This window comes from Myxocyprinus asiaticus, chromosome 39 (assembly GCF_019703515.2).
Source record: "Myxocyprinus asiaticus isolate MX2 ecotype Aquarium Trade chromosome 39, UBuf_Myxa_2, whole genome shotgun sequence".
NCBI classification, from domain to species: domain Eukaryota; kingdom Metazoa; phylum Chordata; class Actinopteri; order Cypriniformes; family Catostomidae; genus Myxocyprinus; species Myxocyprinus asiaticus.
In genome coordinates this window covers 28,311,474-28,325,560 of record NC_059382.1, presented here as the reverse complement: position 1 = coordinate 28,325,560, position 14,087 = coordinate 28,311,474, and the positions used below count along the sequence as shown (strand labels likewise).

At 37.1% G+C, this 14,087-nt stretch overlaps 1 protein-coding gene across 1 annotated transcript in view; it reads left to right on the top strand.

Annotated features, from left to right (window-relative positions):
• Positions 1–14,087, top strand: part of LOC127429545 (neuronal PAS domain-containing protein 1-like) — a 71,766-nt gene that overhangs the window by 298 nt on the left and 57,381 nt on the right. Inside the window, exon 2 of the mRNA XM_051678657.1 lies at positions 11,588–11,764. Coding sequence (XP_051534617.1) covers positions 11,670–11,764 — 95 coding nt within the window. The 5' untranslated portion in view covers positions 11,588–11,669. The remainder of the gene's footprint in view (positions 1–11,587; positions 11,765–14,087) is intronic.

The window sequence follows — 14,087 nt, the reverse complement described above, 5'->3', positions numbered from 1 at the left end:
AGCTGAGTGCTTTGAAAGGTCCCCATAAACTTTTTGAGTCGGGCTTTGCTTCTTGGGAAAGAAGTCTGTTGTTGCTGCTCATAAGTGCACTTGTCTTCCTCTCTCAACGTCGGAGGAATTGGGAGCGACGCGGAGGAGGTACGGTGGGGTTAATTGTGCGGACCGCCTCGGCTCACTCTCAAACATCATCTCTCACTTAATTAGTGGATTTTAGAAGATTAGAGGGTTCTGCATTGACAGCGAGTTCTGTGGAAATTCCTAAATGGTAGCGGCCAGACATTGTTCTCTTATCTAATGCCTTTGGATTTAACAGCCTAACAGCCTTTTCTTTTAAATGACTGGATTTGTATTAGAAATTAAACGAGTTTCCTTCATCAGCGAATTTGAGCTTTGCATGGGAGTTTTTATAGCTTGTGTTATTTCTTTAACAGAACTGGAATTCAGTTTCTGCCTGTTTTTTTAAGTGATCGTTTTGCTGAGAATACCCTTAAACATGCTTAAACAGATTTGCAGCACTTTTGGCACACATATCATCTTAATGTCATTTGAATAATTGTTTTTAAGATAATAATACAAATAATAATTTTCTAGCTCTTGTTAACTGTTCCTATTATAGAAACATTTTGTTTAATTATTTTGATATTGGCATAAAACATATTAATAACACTTTACACTTTAGTGTCCACACATTTTAAATATTACATCTAAATGTATTTAATTACTATAGTAGAAACATCAAAGCAGCTCCACAAAATCACAAGTTATTAACACATTAATACTACAAATTACATTAAGTACACGTTGTTTATTACAGTACATGTACAGTAGATTCTATGATTATTTTGATATTGGCATAAAAAATACAAATAACACTTTACACTTTAGTGCAAATTAATTACTCTAGTAGTAACAATATAAAAGTTTTTTTTCTTCTCTCAAACAGCTTCACAAAACCTTAAGTTATGAAAACATTCATACTAATAATTATTTTAAGCAATCGGTAAACATTGTTTATTACAGTACATGTGGTTTATTCCACTTTGTCTGATTATTTTAATATTGGCACAAAAAAGATAGGCAACACTTACACTTTAGTGTCCACATTACACATATAACATGTACTACATATACTTAATTACCTTAGATATTAGAAACAATAACAAAGTGTTTTAACAAGCAGCTCCACAAAGTATTGTTATTAACACATCAATACAACAAATTACATTTATGTAGGTTATACAGTAAGTGTTACTAAATCAGTACTTAACAATGCAATTACACTGTAAGGAATGCTTATATAAAGTGTGACCATAAATACACATTAATAATGTTTTAGTGAAGAGGAAACTCGTAATATTTATAGTCTTACGGCTTTGCTGGAAAATTGGAATTGAATAGGAATTATTTTAAATGGTGAGCTGCTCTTTTTCCCTTCACACTTAGTAACAGCAGTTAGGGGGAAATGTGAGTAAGTGAATGACTTGTTCGGGACACTGTAGTGTTATTTTTAGAAGCATTGGAGTCTGTGTTTTACTGGTATAATGATCAAAGGTTGGAGGCTGATGTACAGATACGTGACTCGCTGTTGTGTCCTCCTAGGTGTGGAGAAAACGCATCACACTTTTTCTCGTTTACTTCTCGTCATTTAATTTTGTTTAAGTTTAATGTGTGTTTTACATGAAGCCAGAGCCTCAAAAGTTTCATATCAGTCAGGAAAAGTCCTAGTTGCTCAAAAATTTTCTTCTTTGTCTAATGGTTTGCATAATTGTTTCTCCTGGGAAGAGAGGATCAATTTTCTCAGAGTGGTTTGCTGTCGGTGATCTCTTTCCAATTTGTTGTTGTTTTGGCTATGGATGGTCATTGTGTGCATGTTAAAATGTGTTACATTATGAAATTATTCATTTAACTTTCAATATAGAATAACTGTGCTAATCGCAAACCCTAAAATCTACCAGATACTTTGAGTAAGCAGTCCTGTTACACTGTAAAAAGTGAAAACATGCTGCAGATGCTACCTTCAAGAGCTATTTCTACCTGATCTAAACCCTTAAAATAACTTTAGTTGGAGTAACCTAACAGAGTCAAGTTGACTCAGTCATCTTAAATAAAAGTTTTGACTTGACTTTTTACAGTGTAGTGAAGCGAACACATCCAAAGACTATATCCGCATAAGCAAAAGAGATCAGGGGTGTCTTGGAAAAGAATATGAATTGAGAATTGATAGAAGTTGATAGATGCAGGTATGTACGGTGGAGCTATAGGACCATAAAAGCCGTAACACACATACGCAGTCAGAGTGGGACAGACAGGCCAGGTGACAGACAGTGTCAGTGAGAAGCTGTTGGTGTCACACTTGGTTGACCTGATCTCTGGTCAAGCTGTCCACTGCAGCCCGTTGTGACTCCTTACATAACCACTTCCTGCCACTCACACCCAGCACTTTAGGGACACATGCAGATATTTATATATTCAACACACACGCACGCACGCACACTCACACAAACAAACAAGAGCCTTTGTCAAGATAGAGATCCCTCAGCCTTATCCACTCAAAGAGATGTGATGTTATTAATCAATTATGACCTTAAAAATAATATGATATCAGCCTTGAGTTGTACAAAAGTATCGGAAAATACACTTAAAAGTGCCTTACGACAGTCATATATAATCAACAATTTTTTTAAGTAGCATATATTAAAGTTAAATGTATAATGGAAAGAAACGTGTGGATATAAAATGTGTGTGTGTTTGTGTGTATATAGAGGGGTCCAAATGTCTCAGTCATGATCGAAAATGCTTCTATTGTCTTCCATTTGATTATATTCAGCATAACAATTTGAGTGAAAAGCTGAATTGACATGAATTTCAGAATTGCTTAATATTTTGTATGTCCCCCTTTTGCTTTAATGACAGCATGCACTCAAGCTGGCATGATGGACTCCCAAAAACCTGATCCATGTTATCCCATGCGTGATTTGACTTGGTGCTTCAATGGAAGTAAGGAAATCGGACCTTTTGTACAAAGGAGTTCACCAGGTCAACGTCACAAATAGTCCAGAATCGTAAATATCAATTTATATGGTCATTTTACGTTTCTTTATTTGCCATTTTTAAAGTAGATTTTGAATCCCAGATTTTCAGTGTGGTCTCAGACTTTGGGACCCCACTATATAAATATATATAATTAAAAGTAACTATCCAATACTATCCTAGTATGTTATTCTCCTTGTCACAGGTGTTTTCAATGATACAGACACATTAAATGCAATAATATGGCTGAATAACAGCGGGCAGACCCTGGGCTTCTCTCTGACATCATCTGCACAGTTGTGTGTGGCTATTTGACCCTGTGTGTGCTTCGTGCCCTGCCTGAGGGGGGAATACTGTGTGCGTTTCAAATACACACGCTGTATTTTTTTGGCAGTTTTCAGTGCGCTATAATATCAGCAGTCTCTTGTATTCTGAAATGCTGAAAATTTATATTTCTATAAAAATGATGAATATTTATGCATGTACTGTACTGTTGCAACATGAATGGTTCTCAGTTTTATTCTCTAATGCCTTATGCAGCATTCGGAAGATTTCCAAACATATCCCTTTTTATTGCAGACTTTTTGGCAAATCTGAGCACAGTTTGTGACATTGTTGAGATCTCTTTTGAAACTCTAGAGAAGACGCCAGTGTGATCACTGGGATGTTTCGCTCAGGTAAAAATTCTAAGAAGGAGACTTATGCATCTCCATTTGCTCTTTATTTAATATCATTGCTGTCTAGGAGAAACAATTGAGATACTACAGAGCACTTATTTTTTTATTCTTTTTTCACACACCTTGCCATAAAATATATTATTATGAGGTATTTGCACAGTTGCAATGGGCCGTAATGAGAAATTGTACCTTCTACTTTAATGAAAAGAGGCATCATGTATTCTTTTTTTTTTTTTTTTTTTGAACATGGTATAAGCTTGAAAAAGAGGCACAACATAATCTTTGGAACATCAGTTGTATTGATTGTGAAAAGCAGAAAAATTATTGATCTATTGCAGTGTAATAGATCTTCTCATCTCTTCTCATTCCTTAACTTCTCATTAGTATTCACAGGAGTTTGTGCATAAAATGTGGTTGTTCTAGACCACGTAATTTTTTTTTTACAAGTTTGGATACAATATCATCATACAGTCACATCTATTTCATATTTTACAAGCTTTGATGATAATTTAATTCAGCCATACAAGTGAACATGACTTTATTTTTTATTAGTCCCATCTGGATTTCATTTATAAGTAAAAAAGTCATTCAAAAGTTCTTTTTCAGACAAAGTTTCTCCTTCATATGATGATGAATGAAAGTCCTGCTCTATGGGATTGAACTCGGTCACTTGTGACCGTATCCTTGCAAAGGTTCCAGTAATGTCAGTTCCAAAGCAATCTTCATAAAAAGGATTCATAAGGATGTTTTACCTCTCTAAATTTATTCATAAGTACAAGGATTTGTGTTTTAGATGCTGTCAATATCTTGATATTGTTCTTTTCAGCGTCTGTCTAAACGTACAAAAATAACGTACGAATACTTACTGCTCTAGCAAATAAGATTTCACCCTAAATATTTCCTTCTCTCTCCTTCTATCGTTAGTAGCAACTTTTCTATTTAAAGATTTATTTCATAATAAAACATAGCATAGGTTTTTGTAAACAAGCATTTCGCTTCCTTTGAGAGACATGTAACACCTCAGAGGCCAAGATTACAGCTCGGTCGAGCACTCCTTCCACCTTTCTTTTTACCTTGATTAGATCAAACTGACCCGACACGCCCCTGACCTATCTGCGGCAGGTCAGGGGCGTGTAGGGTCAGTTTGATCTAATCAAATGGGGTATTGATTACATTAGATAATTAATGGGCCAGGTGAAGATGTAGACGGGCTCCAGCTCTGAGGATTTGAGAGGAACCTTGGACTGGAGGTGATGGGGAGGTGCCAAGGTCAGCGGCAAACCACCAGAGTCGCGTCCAGCCGGAGAGCAGAGCGAGCGAGAGGTCCAGTTAAATGAGATAGGGAGAGAGAAATGGTGTTGACTAGAGTTGATTTATCAGCGTTCGAAGAAAACGAGACAACATCTGACTTCCTAATGCTGGACTTCAAATGCGGAGAGATGTGAAGCGAAATTAGTATTCTGCAGAAACAGCAACTATATTGATGGAAAACTACATGCAGTATATATATGTGTGTGTTGCTGAACTATTTCCACTTCAAAGATGTCTGATTAATAATTTCAAAAGCAAATATAATTGAATGCTACAAGCTATAACATAATTTCTGCAGTTTTCCCATATTAAATAGTACCTTGAAATGCTCTTTATAGTGTAGGTGCTTCAAAGTCAGGAAGTAGATAAATTATTGATGTGTTCCACGACATTCTGTAGATGCGTCCGAAATCTCATACTGTCAGAGTGTGTACTGCATTCGATGTAGGATGCACTTTTCAGCTGGTAAAAAAGTACGTTCTTTAGGTATGCAGGTGAGTAGTATGAATAGATTCTGGACATACTTAATCTGGGAATGTGGGCATTGTTGCATGACCCGAATATATGACATAGTAACAACAACTGCAAAACTAATCTACTCTGGTTTTGTTAAACAAGCTCCATGTAAGCACAAGGAACAACTTTCATGGTATATTTAGCACTTACCGTTGAAAAGAGCCACCCACCTCGCGGTTCACGAGGCCTTATGGGATAGTAAAGCGTCCAGCTACTACGCACTTTATAATTTCATTGGAAATAGGAGGATGTCAGGGTATTTCTTGCTTACTGTTTTATGAATACTAAGGATTCGGACACTCAACACTATATAGTAGGTAAGTATGCATATTAGGATGAAGCAGCTGACTGTGGTTATCTTTTAAATTAAATGTTCCTTTCTTGATTTCTTGACTACAGTTCGTATGTAATTTTATCTAAAATTAAATTTTAGCTATATATGGCTAAAGACAGATTTCTGAAATTCTCATTGGCCAACAAATGTCTACATTAGGGCTGTTGATTTAACACATTAATTCAGTGTGATTAATTATATTAAAAAAATAATGCAATTAATCGGACCATAATAAGAATTATTCCTGCCATCTGAGAAATTCAAGCTTGAAGTACCACCTTTTCAGAAGAGGGCAGTAAGCAAATCTCCAGCTGTAAAGGCAACACGCAGCTGTACAGACAACAAACTGCACTGAGGCTTGCTTGACACCAGTGACAGCACAAGATGTGAACGCGTTCTTGCGTTCAAACAGCTGGACGGAATGCAATTTCGAATGCAGGGATCTCGAGAGTGTTTTCCTAAATTTCAAACTGCATTTTGACACAGCGACCTAAAAACGCTGTGTTTATGACGCAACGCAACCAAAGTGAGATGCTCCCAAAACATCCGTCTGATGCCTGTCTACATTGGCGCGTTATAAGAAAAGCCCTTATTATAAATATATTTTGGACAGATTGATGAATTAAATGGCAAATGGGTTTGCTGTGGACTGTAGGCCAATGATTGGCTTATGTTCAATAATATGGAAATAAATAATATATTGACTAACAAAGCCACTTTTTGTATTGTCTTATAAATGCTTTACTCGTTTGCCACAATAATGTAATGTATTTTAATTAATGAATTGTTATATTTATAATATATATATAATATTTATAATTATTTAAACATAACTATAATTATTTAATCATTATACTGTATATTGCATTATTGTTATTTGAGGGCCTTTCTCAGCAAATATTTATATATGCGATTAATTGAATTAGTCAATCTGCATCTCATGTAATTAATTAGATACAAATTCTTTGTTGACTGAGAACCCTAGTCTACATCAGATTATGTTGCAACAAAAGTAAACATTTTCAAAACCTTTGGTTACATGCCTGCTTTTACAAGCCCTTGCATTTTTCCTCCATGTCAAAATAGAAGGCAAAAATGCTGGGACACAATTGCAACTGAAATGAATCCCTAAAATTCATTTACATGCTTAGAATGCATATGTGGGTCAGAAGTGATGAGTGAAAATTAGAAGTTTATTCTTGGAAAAAAAAAAAAAAAAAAAGACTTTTTATGATAATTTTAATTGATAAATTTATTGAATACCATAGTAAACACATGTAGATTATGTTGATTCATTTGGAAACTAGGGGTATGATGCAAATTATTCCCTAATTTAAAAAATATACATTTTAAAATAGCTCACATGGTCAAAGACACTCAATACTTGAGTGTCAGATGAAAAGACCACTTTATGTAAAAAATTGAGCACGATACATATTATTTTCACAAAGACAGCTGGGTCTTTTTTGACCTATGTATGCATTTTAGGGATTTACATTCCATATCTGTAAAATGTGATTGGTGATTGGTTTAAAAATGCTAGTGAAAGTGAGCTTCGCGGAGTGCCAAAAAATGCCCCTGATACAAGTGGTAAAATCACTTGTTGCTTATTGCTTTAATTTTAGCTGTAAGTGTAGGTGACATAATATGTACTAATATTGCAGTTAATAATTACATTCCAGTCTAATATTAAACAATTAAATGCACTGCAACTCTACTTAATTTGGTCAAAAGCTGAACTTTCAATGCCCATTGACAAACTCTGTCTCAGACTAAACTTGGATAGAAAGTTACAGATAGAAAGCTGTGTTGTGACTGGCCCACCACAGCTGTTGACTGTTTACATTTATTAAGAGAAAGAGGAAAAGGAGGAGGATTGTGCCAGGATAGAGAGAGAGAATGTGCCCGATGGCCACATGCCGGAATTGTTTTTTTTCTTCTGTCAAAGCCATTCAAAGGTCAAAGTCACCAGAGTCACCCTGCATTAGAAAAAATGAATAATCCAGAATGTTCCAGAGGTCCTTCACGCATCCTCATACCAGTGCATGTGACATTTAAAGCGGAATGGCAGTGTTATATCTGGCCTGAAATGTGGGACCAATAAATGTTTTTCTGAGAGAGAAAGAAGAGAGGGAGTTTGTGTGTGTATGTGTGAAAGAGAGTGTGTAATAGACATGGTGCATTGTCTGCGTGCAGATTGGCTTAAATGTGTTCATTTTCCCCATTTGGTGGGTCCATAGGGAGGGGCGGAGCACACTAACAAACCTCTGACAGCTGGAGGCCCTAATTAACGATCCCCTCTGAAAACAAACAGCCACAGGCTCGCCAAACACACACTCTGCACTAGTTTGCTCCTGCACAGGGGATGGGTCTCGATGTTCAACTAGTTCACTAGTAATCCAGCAACAACTAGTTGATTAGCTACATTTTTGGGGGATTTTTTTAATCTAAAATATCTGTGCTTTAAGTTGCGTGCTGCTGACAGCATGCTGTGCTTTGCTTTAAAGAAATATTTTCTGTTCCTTTAAGGAAGTCCTGAATAATTAGGCTGGTTTTGGGTTCACGTGACTCGTTTCTTAGACCGCATTGACATAAGACAGCTAGACAGAGCGCTATGGAATGGAACAGAATGCAAAATATTGACTATTTTTAACTTGACACACTGTCTTAAACACAACGCTCATGGTGGGACACTCAAAAAACAGATTGAGACACAATGCAATAACCAAAGACATCTGTGGCTGTAGCAGTGCATTTAAAGGGGATACATTTAAAGACTTTTCCGAGAGAATTTTATCATGCAAACAAAGGAATAGTTCACCCAAAAATTAAAATTCCCTCACCATTTACAGTACTCACCCTAATGCCATCCCAGATGTGTGACATTCTTTCTTCTGCTGAACACAAACGAATATATTTAGAAGAATGTCTCAGCTCTGTAGGTTCAATGCAAGTGAATGGTTGCCAGTACTTTGAAGCTCCAAATAGCACATAAAGGCAGCATAAAAGTAATGCATAAGACTCCAGTGGTTTAATTCACATCTTTTGAAATGATCCAATATGTTTGGGTGAGAACAGACTAAAATGAAACTCCTTTTTTACTGAAACTCATAACATCAGCAATCTCCTTGGCAATCATGATTTCAAGCTCAATTAAACTTCCTAGCGCCATCTAGCGCTCTACGCATGCGTCAAGCACTAGGAAGTGTAATCAAGCTTGAAATCATGATCGTGCCTAGAGACTGCAATGGCAAGATGTATAGTAAATAAGAAGTTACATTTTGGTCTGTTCTCTCCCAAAACCGGCTGGATCACTTCTGAAGACATGGATTAAAATGCTGGAGTCTTATGGATGACTTTTATGCCGCCTTTATGTGCTTTCTGGAGTTTCAAAGTTTAGGTTACCATTCATTTGCATTCAGTGGACCTACAGAGCTGAGATATTCTTCCAAAAATCTTCATTTGTGTTCAGCAGAAGAATAAAAGTCATTCACTTCTGGGATGGCATGAGGGTGAGTAAATGATGAGAGAATTTTCATTTCTGGGTGAACTATCCCTTTAAGACAGATTAGTTTTCTGGTCATTGTTATCAGTTGATTTTGAAAAGATGTAATTTTGCACATTCCTAATTTTCTCTTTAAGAACAAGATATGCACAATACATGATACATTTACAGGCTTACCATGATTTCATTATGAAGGAAATCCTTGAAACAATATTTATATCAACCAATCAAATTGTAGGGCTAGAGTTAGGACAGTTTTTGGGTTTGAACAACATTGATATCAACCTTTTTATTTCTCCCTGGCTTTAGGCGTAGATTATGGTTGGTAGGGTTGAGGTATAGGATTTTATTTATTTATTTATTTATTTTGGAAGCAATGTTGCTCCAAGACCAACTGAAGTTGTTGATCCAAGAGCACGTCCAACATCCTTCTTGGTCCTGGAACAACATAGTGTACCTATCAACCAATTAAAATTTTAGGGATTGGGAATAGGTTAAGCCATGCCAGCAATATAATGGCAAATCCATGCAAATCCACAAATGCATGAACCATCCTTGACGATGAAGTCATTTCTGCACCACTAGGGGCACCAAACAGAATTGTTATGAATGATTTTCATAGGCCTACAGGTCTTTCTTGAACATTCCCTCTTCCATTAGTTGGATAAACACACCATCTCACTCCAAACTCAGAGATAGAAGAAAGTGTTTCAAAATTAAACTTCGATTTCCTGTAAGATTCCAGTCCTTCAATGGAGGACAATGCGACGATTGATGATTGTGTTTCTCTAAGTCTTGATGAAGGTGTAAAATTCTTCACATTAAAGTTGACTTTTACAGGAGACCATGGCCTCCTTTGATGCCATTGTCTGTTTCCAAAGGGCATGAATGCTAACGCACCTTGCAACAAGGTTATATTGTTAATTGAACAATTACAGTGGACAGGACCTCCATTAAATCTGTGAAGATAGTGAGGATGGCGTGCGATCCTGCATGCGATAAGATGACAAAGGATAAGCTAAAGACCACAAATCCCTATGTGTGTGTGTGGTAGTGTTTTAACGGGAGTTAGCTAATGCTAATTGTGTAGTGTAGCTGTGTTTACACTTTTGCGTGCGTTCTTCCGATTGCTTGTATGTATCATGCTAAATGTAAGTGCAATTTAGCATGTGTACGTTTATAACTGACTGAGCTCAAACAAGTCTGTCAGAAAAACATTTCTGTGAGGATGTTGCTTTTTCATTGCTCAAGAGGAATCAAATGTGATGAGATCATATTTAATGAGAAATGATCAGGAGACTTCAGCAAAAGTAGCACTGCCCTCTATGAGAGGCAATGTCAATATTAAAGAGATTTTTCATTCTTATGAAATCTTGGCAACAGTGCAGGGATGGAACTAAGTCAAAGTCATATTGTGGAGGCTAACAAGCTTAAACCTCATCTGATATAGTCTCTCAGCTCATGGCTAAGCCATCGTGAGCCATTATGATGTTGGTAGCACCTGATCCGGGCTCACCTGAAATTAACCTGGGCTTTATACAAGTTCAATGTCATGTCAGAGGTGCCATCGACCCATATGATAAATGCTGATGTCATGCTGTGCTGTTAGTGGTGTATGTGTGTATGTGTGTGGTGCCAGGTCAGGTCAGAGGGGTGGTGTTGGGCTCTGTAGCCAGTAGGATAGTGTTGTGATTTACCCAGAGTTTGCCAATGGGCATCTTCTGCCTGTGGGTATGGCACCATGCAGCTGGAGGGCACACTGGCCCTTTAAATGTCATAGAGATGAGGCCAGAGCAAGGACTGGGGCCAAAATGAGCTAGAAAAAAAAAGGAACTGGACTGAGTTTTTGCATTTTGTGTGTGTGTGTGCTTGTTATTTGGGAATTGCTGTACAGCCACAAGCCCAGTTGAATTTAAAGAGAGAAAGCTGGTGTTCTTAATTATTTTGTAATACTAATCTACACTAAACTATTCAATGCTGCTAAAACTATAATACAGCATTATACTGTAGTATACAGTATATTGTAATGCAATCGTTTTTTTATTAAATCATAGCTGAGGTGTTAAAGGTGCTTGCTAAGGCAAGTTGTTCCAAACCCATATGACTTTCCTTCTTTCGTGTATAGAACACAATATTCTACAATCATAATGTTGACATATAATCTTGCTCATTAGTTTCCCACCCCTTCTGTTGTCTCTTTCCCTTCTTGTTCAGCTCATCTGCTGGGGGTCTCGGACTGACATAGCCTTCAGCCAATCACAGCCTGAGTTAGAGGTGGCGGCCCATTCGGGGCGTGATGGCGGCCATGCCGTTCGTCAGCGAGGGGAAGTGTGTGAGTGTGGAGTGGGACTTCCTACAGGGACTCCTCGCCAAACCACCCACCTTACCCTGGTGAGAACAAATACACTTTGCAAGCACTCACCTCGATGCAGCCTGACCAGACTGGGAGACCAGCTAAGGCCAGCAAATCAGTTTTAAGCAAGGAGAATTTCATTAAAACAATATTTTATGTAGCAGTCTTGGTTGCGGTATTTTTTCCCATAAATTTTTTCATTAGGGATTTCATTAAATCCTTCATAAAAGTGTTCTAAGTCATGAACCAAACCAAACAGCTCAGAGGTGAATCACAACATTACAAACTGTGATTTGAAGTAAAAATGTATTTGAAAACCAGACAAAAAGAGAAATGTACAAAACTTAATGTTTGAATTACAACCCCATGAAGCGTTGCGAATGACGTAATCAAAAGAAAAACTATGGAAAAAATATAAAACTATTGATTTGAAGTTGTTGGTTATAAGTATAGAAATATATTATATTTATGTATATTATATTTATATTATATATATATATATATATATATATATATATATATATATATATATATATATATATATATATTATATTCTGTATATTTAAATTTTATTGCAAAATATTTAGATATAAACAAATATATAAATATGAGAAGTTTGAGGGTGTAGGGAGACCAACTCGATTGCATCATTCACAGTGCGTTATGGGAGTGGGCGGTTGCTGCAGAGCTCTTTTGGTGCACTTTGCTTGCTGCAATTCTCTGATTGGTATATCATGGGTAGTGTAGTTCTGTAGATTTTTGTAAAATTTTGAAATAATGCGGACTGATGGCTTCAACAGAAGTATATAACATTGATAATAACCTTGGAGCTCACAGTAAGTCTGTCTTTAAAGGTTTAAAATATATATATATATCAAATCAAATCAAATCAAATCAAATCACTTTATTGTCACACAGCCATATACACAAGTGCAATGGTGTGTGAAATTCTTGGGTGCAGTTCCGATCAACATAGCAGTCGTGACAGTGATGAGACATACGCCAATCTACAATAAACATCAAATTAACACAACACAATTTAAACATCTGTTATACATAATTAAACTCGACTTAAAACATCAAATTAACACAGCACAATTTAAACATCTGTTATACATAATTAAACTCGACTTAAAACATCAAATTAACACAGCACAATTTAAACATCTGTTATACATAATTACACAACTTAAAACATCAAATTAACACAACACAATTTAAACATCTGTTATACACAATTACACTCAACAATATACAATAATAACATACATTGCACAGTATACAATATGCTGTTTTTGTTTTTTGTTTTTTTTTTTTTGTTTTGTTTTTTACTATATAGATACTATATAGATACACATTATTCAATAAAAATTAAAATATATATGAAAAAAGTATATATATAGAATGTACAGTATTGTACTGTATTGACATTCAGGCTGTCGGTTGATAGTCAGTTGTTAAGAGAGACATAATATAATGACAGTAATATAATTTATGACAGTCCGGTGTGAGATAAAAGAGTAATAAAGTGCAGGGATGATGTATTTGATCGTGGGAGATCAAGAGTTCAAAAGTCTGATTGCTTGGGGGAAGAAGCTATCATGGAGTCGGCTGGTGCGTGTCCTGATGCTGCGATACCGCCTACCTGATGGTAGCAGTGAGAACAGCCCATGGCTCGGGTGGCTGGAGTCTCTGATGATCCTCCGAGCTTTTTTCACACACCGCCTTGTATATATTTCCTGGAGGGAGGGAAGCTCACCTCCGATGATGTGTTTGGCAGTTCGCACCACCCTTTGCAGTGCTTTGCGGTTGTGGGCAGTGCTATTGCCGTACCAGGCGGAGATGCAGCCAGTCAGGATGCTCTCCACAGTGCAGGTGTAGAACCGTGTGAGGATGTGGCGGTTCATTCCAAACTTCCTCAGCCGTCTCAGGAAGAAAAGGCGCTGATGAGCCTTCTTCACAACGACTTCAGTGTGGACGGACCATGTGAGTTCCTCAGTGATGTGGACACCCAGGAACTTGAAGCTGCTGACTCTCTCCACTGGTGCCCCATTGATGGTGATGGGACTGTGTTCTCTGTCTTTTCTTCTGAAGTCCACCACAAGCTCCTTTGTCTTACTGACGTTGAGGGAGAGGTTGTGCTCCTGACACCAGTGTGTCAGAGTGTGCACCTCCTCTCTGTAGGCTGTTTCATCATTGTCAGTGATCAGACCTACCACCGTCGTGTCATCAGCAAACTTAATGATGGCATTGGAGTTATGTGTTGCCACACAGTCATGTGTGTACAGGGAATACAGTAGTGGGCTGAGAACACAGCCCTGCGGGGCTCCAGTGTTGAGGGTCAGTGATGAGGAGATGTTG